This window comes from Nycticebus coucang, chromosome 10 (assembly GCF_027406575.1).
Source record: "Nycticebus coucang isolate mNycCou1 chromosome 10, mNycCou1.pri, whole genome shotgun sequence".
In the NCBI taxonomy this organism is placed as follows: Eukaryota; Metazoa; Chordata; class Mammalia; order Primates; family Lorisidae; genus Nycticebus; species Nycticebus coucang.
The window spans coordinates 102,646,251-102,669,212 of NC_069789.1; the positions used below are offsets into that span (position 1 = coordinate 102,646,251).

Consider the following 22,962-nt stretch of genomic DNA (forward strand, 5'->3'; position numbering starts at 1 on the left):
ATGCTTTATGGTAGATTTATCATGCGTAACTGAAACTTCATACCCAATGACTAATCTCTCCACTTCCTCTTCCCCCAGTCTCTGGCAACTACTATTCTACTCCCCTCTTCTAAGAACTCATGTCCTTTTGCCTAACAACTGCTACACATTTATTCACATGCTACAACAACTTTTATCCCTGCCTAGTGGCCTGTGAGGCCCCTTGTGATGTGAGTGCAACGCACCAGCCTCATCTTCTCTGAGGTTCCTTATCATTCACTACAATCCAGCTATGCTAGAATTCTCATACTTTTTAGAAAACAGTCGGTGTTGGCCAGGCACAGTGGCTCATGCCTATAGTGTTAGCAGTATGAGAGGCCAAGGTGAGAAGATTACTTGTGCTCAGACGTTCAAGACCAGCCTGAGCAAGAATGAGACCCTGTCTCTACTAAAAACTGGAAAATTGGCCAAGCATTGTGGTGAGTGCCTGTAGTCCGAGCTACTCAGGAGACTGAGGCAGGAGTATCCCTTGCACCCAGGAGATTGAGGTTACTATGAGCTATGACACCAAGGCACTGTAGCCTGGGGCAACAAAATAAGACTCTGTCCAGAAAAAAAAAGAGGGATGAGAAGTGGATGTGAAAGGGAGAGGGAGAAAGAAAAAAGAAAGAAAGAAAACAGCCAACAGCCAGTCTAGTGCTACCTATGTCCGTAGTTCCTTTGCCTAAAATACTCTTCCCCCAGATGCTGCCTGGCTTATTTCTTGTTTTTGCTTTAGTTCTCTTCTCAAAAGCCATCTTCTCATAGTGACTCATTCTGCTCCACATCTCTAAAGTTATAGACCCTGTTTCTCTTGTTCTCCTTCCCCTGATTCAGTCCTTAATTGTAGTTTGTAACATCACCTTACATATAATATTTTTATTAATTTAATATCATCTTCCCACCCCACCACTACCAGTGTAAGCTCCGTGAAGATGGGGTCATTCCCTCCTGTGTCTCTGCTGCATTTCATTATCTGTAATGGCATCCATCTATCACGTGATAGGCTCCAATGATCATTTTCTGAATGTGTAGTGTGGCAGTTAGGCATAGACTTTAGAGCAGGACTGCCTAAAACACTTACTAGTTATGCAATCTTTGTCTTCTTTCATTAAGTGGAAATAATAGTATCTGCTCAGGATTATTGTGAAGATTACAGGAGTCACTGTGTGTAAAGTATGGAGCAGAGTGTTTGGCCTACAACAGGCTTTGTTCAAATGATTTTTATTAATCAGCTTTAACAATAGACAATTCTCTTATTTGCTGCGATAATTGAGCTGATGCTTAATACGTGATCATTACCACATTATTTGTAATGGGATCAGTGACTTGTTTCACATTTTTGGTGGTGGTGTTCACACTTGGATCAGGAACATAGAGGAGGGAATGGAACGCAGGGGAACTTGAGTGATCTGCTACTCAGCAAGAATGATGAAGCAAACAGAAGAAAGATTAGATCCTGAGAAACTAATTCATTGAAGGGACCATTTACAGAAGAAAATGAGGATGAGAAAATGATAAATGAGGAAAGATTATGAACTAGTTTTAATTTCTTAAGGGCAAAGTCTAAGTCCCAGAAATCCACAGGTGCCTGACCTGATGCAGCAGCAATGTGCCTGTAACCAGCCCCCTTCCTCTGCACACAGGCCCCAGAGCAGGTGCACCAGGCTACATACTCATCGTTAGTCATGTGCAGGTCATGCACTTAGAGACCCTGTTTATGTTGCTCCACTTAATCAAGCCTTTCATATACTCAGCTTATCTCATTTCTGAGATAAACAATGTCAGCCAGGAATTCTCCAAGGGCTGGCCTGGGCCTGGGCCCACCACACTTTTCTGAGCTTAGGCTCTAGCATATCTTGATTCCATCAGACCTACTGCTCCCTCCCACTGTGAGATAATGCCATTCACAGAGAAATTTTCACTAACAACTGAGAATATTCCCCGCTTCTTTCTTTCCAAACCTACCCTCTATCATTTCTACCGTATTTGTGTTCACAATAGAACACAGTAAACTCCAGGTCTGAACTGTACGCAGAACAGATTACCTTCTTGGTTTTATACCTGGTGGAAATGGACGTGCCATCGATCCCTAATCATTGAGAAAACCACCCTGGTCCTCTAGAATAGTAAGTACTGTGTTCTGGGGTTCCAGCCAAAATGATATGGTCAGCAGTACTAGGTGACATCTCTGCCATGGGGCAATTTAATCACATGTTTTCCTCTTAATTACCAGATTCTTATGAAGTTGTGATAAGATTACTTAGGCCAAAGGTCTACATTGTAAGGATGACCCAGAGTTTTTCTGTTGTGGACCAATATTTACAACTTCTCAAAATAATGTTGAGCTGCTCGTTCTTGCAACATAGTCATATATCCTCGGGCTCTTTTTGAACTCTTCATGCCAATTTATGAGGAGGGGTGATGTATGTGTGCAGATAGCCCATATCTGTCACCTGCAGAGGTGTCTTATACCTCATCCAAATATTTGATAACTTCTCAACTACAGAACCTTGTCAGTAGTTTATTAATTAGAAGGCTTTAAACTATTTTTGTTCAGGAACCCAGAGTTTTCTGAAAATCCCTGTAAACATCAGTCACCTTTCCCTAAAAGATCCCATGTACAGCAGAAGAGAAACCCAAAGAAGCACTCTGTGGCTGAGTTTGCTGCTCACAGCACAGAGAATTCTGACAAAATGCTCTGGGATCTCCCCTTCCTAAGTTCCTATCAGTATCTTAAAATTTGACCATGGCTGTAAAGGCAATAATCTGAAGGAAAGAGAAAACTGAGAGTGACCATTTTACCAGATTTGTACAATGTAGGTGATACACTTACATTTTCTTCTTCTTTTTTTTTTTTTGTAATGACCAAATCATGGTATTTATTTTTTTATTAAGTCTTTTGTACATAGATCATAAATACATTTATGCCAATTTCAGTGTGTTGATTATTTGTACAAATTGGAGTGCTTACATCATACTAATCAGCATAGCTTTCACTTCATTTGCCCTTTGGAAATATAATAGTACCAGATGAGCTATGCCCAATCAGGTAGAGACTGGCATCACCAAAATCTCTTCTGGTAAGTCAAAGTTTAATATCATTTGTGCATTCAATAAAAATATTTTAATTACCCACTGTATGTTAAGCCATAATCTAGGCCCTGGGTTATAAATGTGATCAGGATAGATAAAATACAGGATGTTATGGTGCTTATATTTTAGATGAGAAGGGCAATAAACACATAACAATAAATAAGGTAATTTAAAACAAAGTAATGGTTCCAGATAATCAATTATGCTACTGGAGTGAAGTGTGCTACTTTACTTAGACCGATTAGCAAAGGTCTGTCTAGGGAGGCTACATTTGAGCTGAGAAGAAACTTAACATAATTGGAGGACAAAAAGAAATCTAGTGTCACAGGAACATAGTATGCAGAAGGACTGGACACAGAGACAGACAAAACAGTCTAGCCATATAAAGGGTTCAAGAATCCTCACGACCCAAAACTCGAATCAGGGGCAAAATCTCTTCAAATGGGAAACATGGAAAATGTTTTCACTATACACCTATGCCAGAAACTGAGGGGTCCCTTCTTGAATCTTCATTTTGATAGAGGTCATCCTCTGTGGATTTAAACCCTGAATTTTATTATTTATTGCTCCAAACAACTACTTGAAATTCTACCTTCCTCTCTGGACTCCAGCAGCCTGCCTCAAAATAGCCCATCTGAATGTGTTCTACAGGTGGTGATGATCTCTCAACAGTGGACAAGCTGGTCTAATGTCTTGCTCATGGTTAAGAGTGCAGCCTGATATGTGATTATGACACCCTGTCTGATAACCCCCAAATTCCCAACATGGAGTTATAAACTTCCACTAAAAGCTCAGCATAATCTGTTCAATTATCCCAACCAAGGCAAGAGATTGACTGGATATCTCTATGAACTCTGAACACTTTCTGTTTTCCAATAGGTTCGATCAAATATATCTCAATTAATTAGATAATTTGAGAATGTACATTTAAAAGACTAACAAAAGGCAAACTATAAACAATAATGAAAATAACAATATTAATAAGCCAAAATAGCAAAGAAAAGCAAACACATAGTTTAACTGACATCTAATCACTCCTTTGTCTCACTGCCTTAGGCCTGACTTTGCACATTAAAATTTCCCTCAAACCCCATGTCCTTATTATTCGAAATATGAATTTCTCCCCTGAATATGCACATTTACAAAAACACACATAGACACGCACAATCTCAGGGAAGTAGGAATGCCAGTTCAACCCTGTCTTCGCTCTGACAAGAGACATCTCTTATGTTATTATTGTCTTTAAACATCCCTGGAGGTGAATGAACACTGTGGAGCTGAGGCCCTCATGTGTCTTCTACACCTTTGCTGAGAAGACAAAAGGGGAAAGATTTTAATAAGAGCACAAATGATGCAGAGATGTCAAAGAGGGAACAGAGTAAGACAACACCACTTGATCTGTCACTGAATTTAGTTCAGGCAGTATTTATTGAGAAATATTATTTTCAGGCAGAACCAGTTGCGTAATCTGTGGGGTTTGTGCAAAATGAAAGTGTAATGTCTCTCTTATGAAAACTAAGAATTTCACAATTACAGCAATGGAACATTAAACTGAGCACTGAGTCCCTTCACAGCATGAGATCCTTTGTGGCCCTGAACTCAGGCTTTTGTCATGAACACAGACACAAATATCTAAATCCTATTTTCAAACAACTTAGAGAAAAGAGGACCAGAAACCTAAACTACCTTTCAGAGTAGTAAAAAATGAATGTGTTTATGAAGATCAGTTTGATTTGGGGAGTACAGAGGAGCTTTCACTTGGGTGATCCTGGGAAGCTTCCGTGAGGAAGAGGCATCTGAATTACAGTTTGAAGAATTGATAGTGCAGAATGTGTACGTAGCCAAAGCAGAAAAGATACTGCTGGAAGATAAAAAAAAAAAAAAAACAGATTCCTAAAAGGATCAGTATCTTTGCTAGAACAAACTATTTTTTTTTTTAACAAACTGTTTTAATAAAATCATGTTTAAGATACAGACAAGGTGTACCTTTCACATATAAGGTGAAACTAATGTCACCAGAATTGCTTTAGGCTTTTTTTCCACTTCTCCAAGAATTTTTTTTTTATCCGTGATTCTTGTGCCAAGCAGAGCGGGTGCCCTGAACTCCTAGTGTCCTGAGTGTTGGCTCCCATGGGAAAGACAGTGCTTGGAACATGGGGAGAGACATGGTTCCAAATTGAACTGTGGGAAAAGAAGAGGATCTTAATATCAAGGAATGGAAATCAAAAGGAAAGGGGAAAGGGAGAAAAGAAGATAGAAAATAGAAGAAAGAGTTAATTAGAGGTTGAACAAACAAAAAGCTTACCATTGTTTTTCAAACCATGAGTTAACTACAACCAACATGACCAGAGTAACTATTACACTCAAACAGATCAGTATCAGAAGGATGGAGTATCTGCCTGGTTGGGGATAAAATACAAATATCAATCCATAAAATACAGCAGAACCTCCATAGATGACCACCTCCCTGCACTGACCACCTCCTTAAGTTGACCTAATGTTCATGGGTTGGACATGCACCACATTTACGAATCAGTACAAGAGGCTTCCTTCCTTATTTTGACCACCTCCTTATGTTGACCTAATGTTCCTGGGTTGGTCATGCACCACATGTATGTATCAGAACAGGAGGCCTGCTTCCTTACATTGACCACCTGCTTATGTTGACCAGTTTGTTACAGTCCCTTGGGTAGTCAACTTACAGTGAAGCTTTCTCATTTCACCAGCCCACCTAGAGTCTTCATCTGTGTTGTCTACAGCCCTCATTTTAGTTCCTCCTGAGTCTGTCTGTGATCTCCCCCAACCCTCTTCCATCACATTACTAGTTCACCTTTTCATTCTTTTGTAGTACCTCTAATCCCCTCTTGCATTTTCTTCAAATTTAACTGCAGTCATTTTCTACCCTTCTGCATTTGGATTCTCCTAATTTTATCCTTCTGTTGCTACCCATTTTCTCTGCTCTTCACTCAAAAGCCCTAGGGCCATATTCCATTACTTCCCAACTGGGCCCCCACTTATTCTTACCCCAGTGGATGATTATATCATGGCCTCCAAGACTGCTGTGCTTCACTTGGCAATACAGGCCAGCCACCTCCCCAGCCGCCACATCCAGGGTCACTTGGAGATACCACGTCCCATCAGCATTGGGCAGGAGGTCACCTTGCCGAGTGCCTGGCTGCTCCTGCTCACCCCGCATCCACATCACCCACACGGGCTTTGGGTAGAATCCTGAGACATGGCAGACCAGCAGCAGACGGCCAGGCCCAGGGCTGGGGCCACTGGACAGCCAGACCTGGGGCTTCACTGGACAAGAGAAGATGAGGAGAAATGGAATTTAAGGGGAACCCCAGGCTAGAGCTCAGGGTCTCTGGTACTTTAGAAGTTTGAGCAATCACTTCTTTCTCTTGTCTAAGAAATAATCCTAAACCCACACATCTCACCCTCCACCCTCTCAATGTGTGTTTCAAATGATAATAAGAACTGGCAACTTTGAAAACAAAAGCTAAAGCCCTAGTGCTAGGAGAGGAGGCTCACCTTGTCGTTCCAGTTCTGACCTTCCTGCTGCAAGGAGGCCTGCCAGAAATCGAGGGCAGGTATAACCAAGAAGGGTCTGCACTATTTCTTTAATATCTCTGTAGCGATTGAGCATCTTGCAGACATTCTGGGCCTGACTCCCTGCTCCTGGAGATGGCTCCCACGAAGTTCCTTGAAAACTCAGGAAATCTGATCCTTGATATGCCCCATTTAAGAAGAATTCAGAGGTCTTTCCAGCATGAATTTTACAGCCGGCTGCTATCTGGACCTCAAAGGGATCTGAGGGTAGACAGGGAAGACAGAATCAATATGAAAAGAAGGATAGAAAAAAAATGAACAATTTAGAGAGTAATGAGTCTCAAGGGAAGAAAATTTTTCTGGGAAATCATATGGAAGACTAGATGGAAAGGGGAAGGTAATTTGTGGGAGGAAAATTTGAAGATGATAAAGGTACTGTAAAATCATTAACGGGGAAGGGGTAGATGGGAAGGATAGTCTGGAAGAACTCCTGTGAGACTGGTAAGGTCCAGGGCAGGCCGTGTGAACAATCAGGCTAAGGAGGAAAGCGGCCAGAAGCCTGTTTGGGAAGAACTGAGTGTGAGGCCAGATTGGGAAAAACTGAGTGTGAGGCCAGGAATGATGGGCAGAAAATCAAAAAGAGACAACAATTCCAAGGATCCAGGACTTGAGGGCATGTTGGGGGCATGCAGAGATGTGCACATGCAGACCCTTCCCTGTATATGGGGAGGTGTAATGATGGGTGCAGCAGAGGGAGGAGTGAGAGAAAAATGGAAACAAGAAACAAGGTGAGGGCCAGAGCCATAGACCAGGCAAATTATCAGCTGGCAACAATGAACTCACATTCTAACTGAAATTGAGAGACATAGGCTGGTAGTTCCCTGGTAAAGGCATGCAGGTAAAACTGGAACAGCGCCTGTATGTGCTTCATCTCCTCCTTGCTGAAGGTTCCCCGGGACCAGGGCCGCAGGAAGCGGATGGTGCCCACGACCCAGTCCCAGGAGTGAGTCTCCAGGTCCCCCAGCCAGGCTAAGCCCAGGGTGCGCGCCCAGCTGTGGTTGGCAAAGGAAGAGATCTGGAGCATGCGGAAGGTGGGGGGCTCTTCTGCTGCTGGATGACGGGATCCTGGAGCTGGGGGAGCCGAGAGAGGGGAAGAACAAGTGGAAAGAAGGTGAAGAGGTCACAGGAGGAAGAGGAGCAGGACAGGAGAGGAAGGAAGAGATAGTTAGCAGGATGCACATATTCCAGGACCCTCTCCCCGGGGCGGAATTCCTCTCCCCAAAATCAGAGTTAGAAGCTGTGACTGTAGGCAAGAATTCTGAGGCTGGAAGGCAGACTCCTGGAGCATCCCTGGGAAGCACTGCTCCCTTTCCCAGGTCCTCCCCAGGGCTCCGTCACCCAAACCCACCTCCCCCACACACACACACACTGTGCCCAAGCAGGTGTCATTCCTTCCTCCTGAGCTCTTCTTACCTGCCATGACTTCCCCAGGGCAGCAGAGTTCCCTGGAGAGGAACAGGATCAGGGGAAGGAGCAGCATCAGAGCTCTGTCAGGGGAGGGATGCCTCCGCAGGACACCTGCCCTGGGATCTCAGACATCAGCGCCCTCCAAGTACCCTCTGTTGCTGTCAGCTGACTTCCCCTGCCACACAGACAGGGCAAACCTCTCCCTATGCCCACTTCCTTACAAGAAAAGCCCCGCTACCTCCCTTCACCACAGCCTCCCACAGGGTCTCTCATTTCCCCTTCATCCCTCCCACTGTCTGCCTTCCAGATTTTCTCCCCACTCTTGCCAACACCCTCCCGGCCCCCTCTATTGCACTATCTGCTGTAAAAGGAGTCCTGGCTCAGAAAAAAATCTGTGGTCTAGCTAAAAAATGTAGTAGCTTTTGACCTTGGAGAAGTCAAAGGCACACTTGGGTTACCAATGTTCTCATCTTTGAGAAGCGATGGAAGTGACTCCAGGTGGTACCCAGCGACCTGTCGAGCAATCTTCTTGCTCCCACCTTTCTGTGGTCTTCCCCTCCACCTGTAGGCCGCCTGGACCTCTTTCTCCCTCTTCTCGTTCTCCCATTTTTTTTTTTCTTTGCCTCCATGTCCACTTTTGCTCTTCTCACATGCCTGCCTGTTCTCCCTGGTCCCTTGGTCTCTCTCCTGTTCCATCCTGTGTTCTTCTCAAATCATTATCAGATGACCCTAGGTTATTCTGAGCACAGCTAACGAAATGCCCATTTGCTCTGTTTGCTCTGCCAAAGCACTTTTCACGGTTGAAATGGTCCATGAGTGGGTCTGCCTTGGAGATATTAAGCTGGGGTGCAGGCAGACTTTGCCCACACTCTATAGGTTGGTCTCCAGGGAGTATACAGGGGCCTCAGATCTCTACCCAAATGAGATGAGCATGTTGAGAAGCCTGTGGGCTAGCGTCACATCACCTTAGGAACAAAGGGAGAATGAGGGCAGGCATGAGGGCTTCCATTGCAGCTCATGACCCGGAAGCACAGGTACTGAGTCTTTATTTTTGTTCTTTTTTCACTGATATTTTTCGTGATAGCCTGAACTGACATATACAAAAAATTTGCCAGACACTAAGAAACATAACACAAAATCCAACCCCAAACCTCTACTTTTCTTTTAGAAAGGGCTTACAGAACAGTGATCAGAATTACTGAAAAAGGTCCAAACTCAGTATCATCTTAGCATTGCTTCTAAATTCAAAGGTTAAAGAAATATCTTTAAAAGTTCCAGACAAAAAATACTGGCTATTCCCAAGAAGAAAATGACACTGGCTTCAGATGCCTCGTATGTGACACAGTGAGAAAATATTGCAGAATTCTGGTAAGCTCAGTAATCCTAAATTCTTTACTGAGGTAAATTATCATTCTCCTACCAGGGAAAAATTGATCAATTTTTGAACATTCTACAACTCAAACAAATATCCACATAACATCAAATCAAATATTAATGTGAATGAAGAACTCAAGAAATGATACCAAAGAAAAGACTGGTATAAAATAATTTTCAAAAACAGAGTTATCTCTAAATAGTTGTTTAACATATACTTATAAAACTTAACACAGCTGGTTAGTATTTGAGAAAAAAGCTAATAATTAGGAAATTAAATCTCATGTTATTTTGCCGAAATCTGGGAAAGAGATGAAAAGAAAGGGGAGAGATTGGGTTTATTTTAAATTATGTCTTATTGGTTACAGAAGTGGAATAGAAAATGCAGGCAATCAGAAAAATTGGTTAAGTTATGATGTTTGTAGAAGAGGAGGCCAAATCAAGCAAGGGGAGACCACTAACATTTAGCTCTTATCTCTTATTTATTTATTTATTTTATTTCTAGTTAATGTGAGGATACAAACAACCAGGCCAAAATATTTTATTTTTACGGGTAGTCTCTCTTATGGTTATGTCCCAGACTTAAAAGGTGTGCCAAACACACCCACACTGTGCCTGTTCAGTGGAAGTACCCCAACCCACCTCCTCTCTCCCTCTCCCTTGTTGCCCCTCCCCTGAAATTGAATTGAAGTGAGTTTTTCTCCCATGTGGACATGGCTTACATCGTCTACTGGCTTCATATTAGTATTGAGTACATTGCATAATTGCTTTTCCATTCTTGTGATACTTTACTAAGAAGAATGTGTTTCCATTCCATCCAAGATAATACAAAAGATGTGAAGTCACCATCTTATTTATGGCCGAATAGTATTCTATGGTATGTATATACCACAATGGTTAATCCATTCCTGAGTTGATGGGCATTTAGGTTGTTTCCATATCTTGGCAATTGTAAGTTGAGCTGTGATAAATAATCTAGTGCAAATGTCATTATGATAAAATGATTTTTTTTCCTCGGGGTAGAGATGTCTAGTAGTGGGATTGCAAGCTCAAATGGGAGATCTAATTTGAGCTCTTTGAGGATTCTCCATTCTTCTTTTCAAAGACATTGTATTAGTTTGCAGTCCTACCAACAGTGGAAAAGCGTTTCCCTCTCTCCACATCCGCACCAGCATCTGTAGCTTTGGGACTTTGTGATGTGGGCTGATCTTACTGGGGTTAGGATATCTCAGTGTGGGTTTGATTTGCATTTCTCTGATGATTAGAAATGATGAGGATTTTTTCAAATATTTTTTAGCCATTCATATGTCTTCCTTAGAGAAGTCTCTTGCCCAGTGATAGATGGAATTGTTTGCTCTTTTTTTATTGATTAATTTGAGTTCTCTGTAAATCCTAGTTAACAAACCTTTGTCATTTGTGTAACATGCAAACATCTTTTCCCATTCTGAAGGTTGTATATTAGCTTTGGTTGTTCTCTCCTTAGCTGTACAGAAGCTTTTCAGTTTCTTTAAGTCCCATTTATTTATTTTTGTTGCTGCAATTGCCACAGAAATCTTCTTCATAAACACTTTCTCCAGGCCAACATCTTCAAGAATTTTTCCCACACTTTCTTCTAGGATTTTTATAGTCTCATGCCTTATATTTAAATCTTTTATCCATTGTGAATCAATTTTTCTAAGTGGTAAAAGATGCAGATCCAGTCTAAGTCTTTTACATGTGGTTATCCAGTTCTCTCAGTACCATTTATTGAATAGGGATTCTTTTCCCCAGTGTACACTCTTATTTGGTTTATCAAAGATCAGGTGGCTGTAAGATGTTAGTTTCATCTTTTTGTTTTCTATTCTGTTCCAAATGTCTACATCTCTATTTTTGTTACAATTCCATGCTGTTTTGATCACTATAGACTTGTGGTATAGCCTAAAGTCTGGTAGGATGATGCTCCCAGCTTTGTTTTTATTACTAAGAATTCCCTTGGCTATACAGGGTTTTGTTCCATACAAAACAAAGTACTATTTTTTCCAAATCTTGAAAGCATGATGTCGGGATTTTAATGGGGATGGCATTGAATCTGTAGATTGCTTTGGGAAGATAGACATTTTAACAATGTTGATTCTTCCCAGCCATGAGCATGGTGTGTTCCATTTGTTAATGTCTTCTGCTATTGCTGTCATTAGGGTTTCATAATTCTGTTTGTAAAGGTCCTTCACCTCTTTTGTTAGGTATATGCCAAGGTATTTCATTTTCTTTGAAGCTGCTGTGAAGGGAATTGTGTCTTTGATTGGTTTCTCAACTTGGCTGATGTTGGAATATACAAAAGTTACTGACTTGTGGCCATTGATTTTTATATCTTGAGACATTACTATATTTCTTGATCACTTCTAGGAGTCTTGTGATTGAGTCTTTGGGGGGTCTCTAAGTATAAGATCATATTGTTGGCAAAGAGTGAGAGTTTGACCTCCTCTGCTCCCATTTAGATGTGCTTTATTTCCTTCTCTTGCCTGATTGTACTGGCTAGAACTTCCAGCACTATGTTGAATAGTAGTGGCAATAGAGGACAATCTTGTCTGGTTCCAGTTCTAAATGGAAAAGCTTTCAGTTTTACTCCATTCAGTATGATAATAGGTATGGGTTTGTCATAGATGGCTTCAATCAGTTTAAGAAATGTGCCACCTATCCTATATTCTTAAGTGTTCTTATTAGGAAAGGATGATAAAGTTTATCAAATGCTTTTTCTGTATCCAAATCTTTAAATGTAAAAAAAAAAAAAAAAGCATGTTTAAAAAAAAAGACAAATCAATTATTAGTCTGGAAAACAATGAAGGAATCCAACTGCTGATAAGAAATTTAAAAGAAGTTTTTCAAAAATGGAAAACACACAAGATGGTTTCAAATTCATAGACCAAATTATATGCAAAAAAATACAAGATAAGGAGATGTCTGTATAATATTTGTATATAAATCAAAACAAAACATATTGGTCATTAACTACATAATTATTTACACTGGTTTCACCAAGTTTCAGGCTACAAGACAATTTGTTCCCATGATAATAATGCAATAAATTCACTCTTAGAGAAATCACGTTTGCTGAAGAAACATCCCAGCCTGGAACAGATAGTGTAATTGCAGGAGAAGCAGAGCAAGGACTAAGGCAACCAGACCTCCTGCATCACCTCTTTGTTCTTGCTAGGATGGACAGGCCCACTGTGTCATATCCCCAGAGAGGCTGGGGAGGTTAATTAGAATGGCAGCCTCCTAGTTCCAGGAAGCCTGGGTCAATTTGACATTTTTATTTTAAGTTTTATGCAAAACAAATGAAAGCATAAGATCCTTTATATTTTGCTAAAGAATAGTGAAAGGGGTAAATGCCTCAACATATCATGAAACATATTAGAAGTTTGATGTTAAAACAGATGAAAGATGTGTAGAGATTTATTTTATGATAGAAGCAAGTACTGGGGCTAACAAACCAAAGGGCCAAGGCCGGGGAATTGAGAAGCCCTGATTGTGGAAGAATTATTCATGCCATGCTAAAGACTTGTCTTTCCTTTTTCAAGCAAGTAAAGCATCTTAAAGCATGAGAATGATGTGGTTAAACTAATATTTTGTAACATTTTCTAAATCCCAATGAGATCCACTAGAGAATGCACCAGAGGGTGATAAGAGCAGGACAGAAGATGACTTTATCACAGAATAGAGAATGAAAGAGGTGGAAATAACCAACACAATATGAACAAAATTGGGATTAATCTAAGAATTGTGACTGAGAGGATATAAAGTGGTCCCATCCATGAAGGCAGAGAGCACAGGTTTGGGACAGATAGGATTGAGATGCACAGCTCATTTGGGTCATGTTGAAACCAAGGCTCCAGCTTCAGGTATTCGGGTGGTTCCCAACACATCAGTTGTTGCATGGACTGTGCTGATCCCTTCAAACACAGATCCTATAGAAAGCAGTGAAGGATTCTAAATGTGCCCTCCTCCTTCAAATTATATTTCAAAGTTAAATTTAATAATATTACCATCTGCATCTTAGAAAATGTTCACTTATCTTGAAGTATGTTCATGTATTCATTCTTTCATTCATTAAATAAATACTCATTGTGTATTTACTGTATGCCAGCCCTTTTACTAAGAATGAAAAATGTAACAGTAGATCAAATTAAGAGTGGGGAGAAGGGTATATAGACCTTGTCCTGGTAGAGTTTAGCATGAGTGAAAAACAGAGTAAGTCAAGGAAGGATTTACAAAAAGTGATGATAGACCTGAGATATTAGGAAAGAATAGGAATTAACCTAGAAAAGAGAACACAGTATATGCAAACACACAGGAAATACAAGGAGCATATTGCATCTAAGTAACTGAAAAGGGGCCATAATTCACATGTATTTCATGATACAAAACTTTTAAAATATTGTTTAAACTGCTTTTCTGTTTTAAGTATATCTTTTCTTGAGAAAAATGGAAAAAAGACAATTTTGAATATGACCATGCTTTCAATTCCATAATATACTCTAGTGAAAGTTATATCATGCTCACATTCAAATAACATGGTCAAGAGATTCTTCATCTGATAAGGACACATCTGCAAATGTCAGACAAACTTAGTAAGAAATGTGTCAGAACTGACACTTCTACCATGTCACTGAGTCATTAGGTTCCTATGTGTCAGTAGATCAACACTTGCAGAATGACATCCTCTTTGATGAACTCTTAGTAACATGGGTCTCCCTCTTCCTGATACCATGCTATGCAGACATGAGCAAATGCTTCCTTACTTCACTTATGCTACAACACCAGCCAGAAGGCCTCCAAAATTATTTAAGCATCTAAATAGGCCTCTGCTAAATTTTTTTTTATCTGTCCATGACAAAAAATTCTTAGGTAAGTGGCAATTTCATGTTCAGAATGCACATGAAAACCAGGCAGGCAAAGATGTGACCCCTTAATTTTTCTAAAGCAGGGAATTTTCATAACAGTGGAGTGAGAAGCATGGCAAATCCTCTTCCCCCAACACAATGATAAGATTGGACATAATTTTCAATCCATTCTAATTTTCCTGAATATGGAATGGTTTTGCCAAACCAAACAAAGATCCATTAGTCAAGGGTAGAAGCCTTACTGGTTCAAGTTGTTTTGAATATAACCTCTGACCAGTCAGAGGGTGACCACTAAGCTGTGCTGACTGACATAGGGTGACCTCTAAGACACCAGGCTTTTTAGAAAAACAAGAATTTTATATGATTCTCTTAATTGATGCAGAAAAAGCTTTTGATAATATCCAGCATCCCTTCAGGATCAGAACACCTAAGAAAATTGGTATAGAAGGAACATTTCTTAAACCGATAGAGGCCATAAACAGCAAACCCACAGCCAATATCGTATTGAATGGAGTTAAATTGAAATCATTTCCACTCAGATCAGGAACCAAGCAAAGTTGCCCATTGTCTCCAGTGCTCTTTAACATTGTAATGGAAGTTTTAGCCCTCGCAATGAGGGAAGAAAAGGCGATCAAGGGTATCCATATAGTGTCAGAAGAGATCAATCTTTTGCTCTTCGCGAAAGTTTGATGATATGATTGTATATCTGGAAAACACCAGGGATTCTACTACAAAACTCTTAGAAGTGATCAAGGAATACAGCAGCATCTCAGGTTACAAAATTAATATTCATAAATCAGTAGCCTTTATATATACCAACAATAGTCAAGCTGAAAAAACACTTAAGGACTCTATTCCATTCACAGTAGTGCCAAAGAAGATGAAATATTTGGGAGTTTATCTAACAAAGGACGTGAAAGATCTCTATAAAGAGAACTATGAAACTCTAAAAAAAGAAATAGCTGAAAATATTAACAAATTGAAAAACATACCATGCTTATGGCTGGGAAGAATCAACATTGTTAAAATGTTCATACTACTCAAAGCAATATACAGTTTTAATGCAATCCCTATTAAAGCTCCACTGTCAAACTTTAAAGATGAAAAAAATAATACTTCATTTTATATGGAATCAGAAAAAACCTCGAACAGCCAAGACATTACTCAGAAATAAAAACAAAGCAGGAGGAATCATGCTACCAGACCTCAAAATCGATAGTGATCAACACAGCATGGTACTGGCACAAAAACAGAGAAGTAGATGTCTGGAACAGAATAGAGAACCAAGAGATGAATCCAGCTACTTACCGTTATTTAATCTTTGACAAGCCAATTAAAAACATTCTATTTGTTAAATAGATTCCCTATTTAAATAGGGAATCTATTTAACAAATGGTGCTGGGTGAACTGGCTGGTGACCTGTAGAAGACTGAAACTGGACCCACATCTTTCACTATTAACTAAGATAGACTCTCACTGGATTAAAGATTTAAACTTAAGACATGAAACTATAAAAATACTAGAAGAAAGTGCAGGAAAAACTCTTGAAGAAATCGGTTTGGGCGAATATTTTATGAGGAGGACCCCCCGGGGCAATTGACACAGCTTCAAAAATACACTTCTGGGACCTGATCAAACTAAAAAGCTTCTGCACAGCCAAGAACACAGTAAGTAAAGCAAGCAGACAGCCCTCAGAATGGGAGAAGATATTTGAAGGTTGTATCTCCAACAAAGTTTTCATAACCAGAATCCACAGAGAACTCAAACGTATAAGCAAGAAAAGAACAAGTGATCCCATCACAGGCTGGGCAAGGGACTTGAAGAGAAACTTCTCTGAAGAAGACAGGCACACAGCTTACAGACATATGAAAAAATGGTCATCATCCTTAATCATCAGAGAAATGCAAATCAAAACTACTTTGAGATATCATCTAACTCCAGTAAGATTAGCCCATATCACAAAATCCCAAGACCAGACATGTTGGTGTGGATGTGGAGAAAAGGGAACACTTCTACACTGCTGGTGGGAATGCAAATTAATACATTCCTTTTGGAAAGATGTTTGGAGAATACTTAGAGATCTAAAAATAGACCTGCCATTCAATCCTGTAATTCCTCTACTAGGTATATACCCAGAAGACCAAAAATCACATTATAACAAAGATATCTGTACCAGAATGTTTATTGCAGCCCAATTCATAATTACTAAGTCATGCAAAAATCCCAAGTGCCCATCAATCCACGAATAGATTAATAAATTGTGGTATATGTACACCATGGAATATTATGCAGCCTTAAAGAAAGATGGGGACTTTACCTCGTTCATGTTTACATGGATGGAGCTGGAACATATTCTTCTTAGTAAAGTATCTCAAAAATGGAAGAAAAAGTATCCAGTGTACTCAGCCCTACTATGAAACTAATTTATGGTTTTCACATGAAAGCTATAACCCAGTTATAACCTAAGAATATGGGGAAGGGGGAGAGGGAAGGGAGGGAAGGGGGAAGGTGGGCAGAGGGAGGGTGATTGGTGGGATTACACCTGTGGTGCATCTTACAAGGGTACATGTAAAACTTAGTAAATGTAGAATGTAAATGTCTTAACACAATAACTAAGAAAATGCCAGGAAGGCTATGTGACCCGGTGTGATGAAAATGTGTCAAACAGTCTATAAAACCAGTGTATGGTACAAAAAAAAAGAAAAGAAAATATGTCAAATGGTATATAAAACAAGTGTATGGTACCCCATGATCACATTAATGTACACAGCTATGATTTAATTTAAAAAAAAAAAAGAAAAACAAGAATTTTTTTAAATTATTAAAGACATCAGCAGCTGTGCCATGTGGGGAAGTCAGATTGTACAAAATTAGCACAAACAAGTCACTAAACGGACAAAACAAAGCTCTAAGAGCAATAACCATGAAGGAATCAGAATCAATACATGATCTATGATATCCACTTTTCAAAAACAAAAAGGAAGCACAAGAACAAAGAGGGACGCGTGACTATACATGGAAGGAAAAAAGGAAATCAAGAGAAATTGCCTTTGACATTACTCAGGTTTGGGACATAGCAGAAAGACCTCAAAGCTCCCATTACATACATTCAAAGAACAATGTCCGTAGTTAAGAATTAAAGGAAACAACAATGAAGCATTAAATAAAGAATATTATTAAAGAATCAAGTTATTTCATTAAAACAAATTGAAAAGAAATTCTAGAGTCAAAAACTATCATGACTTTCTATTTGCTTTGGCTGTTGTCTCCTTAGTTGTACAGAAGCCATTCAGTTTAATTAAGTCCCATTTGTTTATTTTTGCTGCTGTTGCAATTGCTATTGAATTCTTCTTCATAAATTCTTTTCCCAGGCCAATACCTTCAAGTGTTTTCTCCACACTTTCTTCAAAGATTTTTATTGTTTCATCTCTTAGATTTAGATCTTTTGTCCATCTTGAATCAATTTTAGTGAGTGGTGAAATGTGCAGGTCCAGTTTCACTCTTTTACATGTGGTTATCCAGTTCTCCCAGCACCTATTTACTGAATAGGGATTCATTCCCCCTATTGTTGTATGTATGTTTTTGTTTGGTTTACCAAAGATTAGGTAGCTGTAAGATGTTAGCTTCATCTCATATTTTCTTTCCGGTTCCAGGTATCTATGTCTCTATTTTTGTGCCAATACCATGCTGTTTTGATCACTATGGCCTTGTAGTACAGCCTAAAGTCTGGTAGGCTGATGCCTCTGGCTTTGTTTTTATTACTAAGAATTGCCTTAGCTATAAAGAGTTTTTTCTGGTTTCATACAAAATAAGGAATTATTTTTTTCCAAGTCTTGAAAGTATGATGTTGGGATTTTAATGGGAATTGCATTGAATCTTAGATTGCTTTGGGAAGTATGGACATTTAAGCAATGTTGATTCTTCCCAACCATGAGCATGGTATGTTCTTCCATTTGTTAATATCTTCTGCTATTTCTTTTCTTGGGGTTTTGTAATTTTCTTTATAGGTTTCCTTCACCTCTTTTGTTAGATATATTCCTAGTCATCAGAATGGGAAAGAATATTTGCATATTATGAATCAGACCAGGATCTACAGAGAACTCAAATCAAGCAACATAAAAAGAGCCAAAAATCCCTATATCAATGGGCAAGAGAGATGAATAGAACTTTCTCTAAAGAAAACAAATGAATGGCTAAGAAACATATGAAAAAATTCTCATCATTCCTAATTATCAGAGCAATGCAAATCAAAACCATTCTGAGATGTCACCTAACTCCAGTGAGAATGGCCCACATCAAAAAGTCTTAAAACTGCAGATGCTGGTGTGAATGTGGAAAGAAGGGAACACTTTTACACCGCTAGTGGGACTGCAAACTAATACCACCTTTTTGGAAGGAATTATGGAGAACCTTCAAAGCACTCAAGCTTGACCTCCCATTTGATCCTACAATCCCATTACTGGGCATTTACCCAGAAGAAAAAAAATCTTTTTATCATAAGGGCATTTGCACTAGACTGTTTATCGCAGCTCAATTTACAATTGCCAAAATGTGGAAACAACCTAAATGCCCACCAATCCAGGAATGGATTAACAAGCTGTGGTGTATGTATACCATGGAAGATTATTCAGCCACTAAAAAAGATGGAGCCTATACATCTTTGTACTAACTTGGATGGAGGTGGAACACATTCTTCTTAGTAAAGCATCACAAGAATGGAGAAACAAGAATCCAATGTACTCAATTTTAATATGGGGATAATTGATGACCTAGTACACGGAGGAGTTGGGGAATGGAGAAGAGGAGAGAGGGAGGGAGGGATGGGGGCAGAGGGTTAGGGTGTTTGGCACACCTATTGGGAGAGAAACACATTTATAAGAGGGACTTTGCTTGAGAAATGCATTTAGTGTAACCTCCATCTTTGTACCCTCAATGAATCCCCAACAAAAATAAATAAATAAAGTAGTAAAAAAAAAAAACTATGATGACTTTTTTTTTAGAGCAAAAGCCCAGCTTGCTTTATTTTTATGCCACAGCAACTCATTTTAGTCATTAAAGTCAGAGCCCTGGGAGGTTCATATTTTTCCAAGTCTTTGACCCTCAGCAGAGATCTTACTATGGGTATCTCTGAGTTCCTCAAATTCACCTGGAATCTTGTTAAAAGGCAGTCTGGGGCGGTGCCTGTGGCTCAAAGGAGTAGGGCATCAGCCCCATATACTGGAGGTGGCAGGTTCAAACCCAGCTCCGGCCAAAAATGTGTTCTTGGCTGTGCAGAAGTAGCAGGATGCAAGCTAAACATTCCAAAAGCAATTATATTTATATAATAACCATAAATCATGCACAAAAGTCTCAAAAAGCATAATACAAATGCTTAAGAACTAATTTCAAATGCATAAGAACTAATTTAATAAAAGAAATGTAAGATGTGTACATAGAAAACCAAAAACATATTGCTAAGAGAAGTGAAAGATATAAATAAATGAAGAAACATTTCATGTATTCATAATAACATGAAAAATAACATTAAAAGAATAAAATTAGCAAAAAATGTAACATTTTTATTCATTTTACAACTACATATGTTATAAACAACTCATTTTGTTTTTCTGCCAATAAAGTCTTTTTCCGGTTTTCATTTTGTTCCCTTTTTTTACTTTTAATAAACAGAGTTGACTGGGAAATTTTGTACGACAGTATTACTACACTTATTTAGCATGTTGTTTTCTTCACCTACCTAGGCTGCTTAATTATTTTCTTTTGAAGTTACTTTTCTACTGCTTAATTTATTCTGTGAACAAAATCATATCATCTTCAAATAATAATACTTTCATTTTTCTCTATTTTCACCCTCTTTTTTTTTTTATTTACCTAACAGGCAATAGCAGACAGCCTTGTCCTGTTTCCCCCTTTAGTGTTAAATCTTTTTTTAATTGAGTATACTTTCTATATTTTGGTTATAACTACCCTAAACCATCTAAGGGAATTCCTGTTTATTCCAAACTAACAAAATGTTTTCTTTTTTTAATCAATGATTGATTAAAAAGCCTTAAATAATATTAAACATACCCTCAAAAATCCATTACTATAGACAACTACACAAATGGATTTTCTAATGTTCACTTATTCTTACACTTCCAGTAAAAACACTATTTGGTAGGTGTAAATTTGACTTGCTTAAATTCACAAGTTAAATGAGATAACAGCCATTGCATTGTTGGTTTATTTGTGTATTTTGTTTTCATTTGTGTGCATTATTTATCTTTAAATATTGACATGTTGGTGAGGTTTCGTGTTGTGATAATTTAAGCTTCATAACATGACTTTGACTATTTCCTGTCTTTTTAAACATCTAAAACTGTTCATCACAGATGAGCTTCATTTCTTCTGGATTCGTTATAACTTTGACTTCAGGCTCAATTTTTATGTTAACTATTATATTATTAGTTTCTTTTTCCTTTAGCTTTTATTTTCACCATTTTCAATTTTCATTAAAATTTTCAATCTCATTTTGACTTCAGATTACCTGAAGTATTTTTTACTGATTTTTACTCTTTACCACATCTGTTAATACTCACCTTTTAAATTCCAACTGTTTAGTATTATTTTCTTGTCAATAATTTATTTACTTTGATATTTTATCAGTTTTTTCAAACTGATAATTTTTTTAAAAAATACAGTTTGTAGTATAATTTCTAGACTATAATTTCTGTACTATAATTTCTAGTATGTAATTTGTTTTAATTTCTGTTTTTAAAATGCAGCTTTTATGGTGGTTTCCTTCTATACGCTTTGATTTATTTTATGGTTCTTTTACGTGTCTCCGGAGTTGAAGGTGCACGTTAATTCTTTTTAATATTTTCTATAAATGCATTTACTGTAGCTATATATTGCTATATAAACACATCTTAGTTTCATAATACCATTGTGAACAGGAGACAGTGATAGATATTCAAGAGAATATATACTAACCTATGAAAACCAAAATATATAGTAAAAAGATTGGAATGGCATATGCCAAACATCAATGCTACAAGTAACTGTACTAATTAGAAGCATTTACAATCATTTACAAAATAAAGGGGAAAAATTCCAAAATTAATCTTATTTTTAAAAATAACTATATGGTACAATTATTTCTTCCTTGTTTGACAAAATTCCATCACTGTCTAACCACATGTTTTACTAAAAATATTTACTGTTGTGTTCTCTTTTTAAAAGAAATTCCCCTCCTATGCTTTTCCTGGGAATTCCCCACAGTCCCATTTACAGATCCCCTTTTGTTAGCCTTTTGCCAAAACTAGAAAATGCTCTTGAAATTTATTACAAGATGGGACTTTGGATAAATTAATCTTCCTATGTAAGAAAATGATGGAGAGAAATCACCTAAAACTTATTTAAAATAATATTTTTAGTATGTTTTTAAAACTATAAGGAAATTTTTCATCTGCTGATTTTTTTAAAAGAATTAAAATAAGAGTTTTATTTTTCTTTTTGGGTTATTTTCAGGAAAGATGATTCCTTATGTACCTATTTTCTTGTTTGTATTTATTCACACAAATTTTTCAGCTTTATTGAAGCACAACTGACTAATCAAAATTGAGTATACTTAAAGTGCATAACGTGATGTCTGTATATAAGTATACACTGTGAAGTGATTGCCATGACAAGCTAATTGACAAATCCATCATCTCACTTAGTTACCTTTTTTCCTTATTTTTTGAAGTTTGAACGTTTAAGATCTACCTTCTTAGTAAATTTTAAATATTTTACAATATAGTATTGTTAACTGTAGTCATGCTGCTGTGCACTAGAATTTTTTTTTTTAATTTGGGTTGTTCTCTGTTTACATCATAGAATGTATGCCCTCAGAGTAAGGGCTATTTTGTGTGGCATGTACTTATGTAGGACATCTTATCAGTTGACACACTTTAGGAGCCCCTAGACTTCTCTCTTTCTTTTAGTCTTTAATAAGACATTTGTAAATAAACATTTTATGTCAGAAAAAGTTTAGATCTCAAGAAAAGAGAATTCCCATATACCTTTTACCCAATTTCCTCAAAAAATTCTATCTTACATAACTGTGGTAAACTTGTCATAACTAATGCATTATCAGTAACTAAAATACAAATTTAATCATTTTACTTGTTTTTTTCCACTAATTTCCATTTTTTATTCAAAGTTTTAATTGAGAATGTCACACTGCATTTAGTTACAATGTATCTTAGTTTTTTCTAATTTGTGATAGCTTCTCCATCTTTACTTGTTTTCATAACCTTGTTAATTTTGAAGAGTACTTTCCAGATATTTTCTAGATTGCCCCTCTCTTTGGCTTTGTCTAATATTTTTCTTATAATCAGTCTGGACCATGGATTTGAGGTAAGAGTACCACAGGGATGTATGCTCTTCCTATCACATTGTATCCGGAGGACATGGCATTAATAGCATGGCTTATTACTGGTGATGTTAATCTTGAGTATTTGGTTAAGGATGTGTCTCTCAGGCTTTCCCGCTGTAAAGCTATTGTTTTTTGCTTTGTACTATATTCACTGGAAGTGGAAAACTAAGTCCAACCCAC

At 38.0% G+C, this 22,962-nt stretch overlaps 1 protein-coding gene across 2 annotated transcripts; it reads right to left on the minus strand.

The window, feature by feature from the left end:
- Nucleotides 1–4,892: 4,892 nt before the first annotated feature.
- LOC128596741 (T-cell surface glycoprotein CD1e, membrane-associated-like) lies at nt 4,893–8,272 on the minus strand. 2 transcript variants are annotated; one of them, XM_053606412.1, is made up of 6 exons: nt 8,140–8,272; nt 7,510–7,797; nt 6,649–6,927; nt 6,139–6,417; nt 5,420–5,513; nt 4,893–5,295 (listed from the first exon to the last, which is right to left on the minus strand). In XM_053606412.1, exons 1-6 carry the CDS (start codon nt 8,204–8,206, stop codon nt 5,127–5,129), a joined length of 1,176 nt encoding a protein of 391 aa, XP_053462387.1. In that variant the 5' UTR covers nt 8,207–8,272; the 3' UTR covers nt 4,893–5,126. The 2 variants fall into 2 exon arrangements, with proteins under 2 accessions (XP_053462387.1, XP_053462388.1); XM_053606413.1 differs by lacking the exon at nt 7,510–7,797 and having other exon boundaries at nt 8,140–8,248.
- Nucleotides 8,273–22,962: the final 14,690 nt, after the last annotated feature.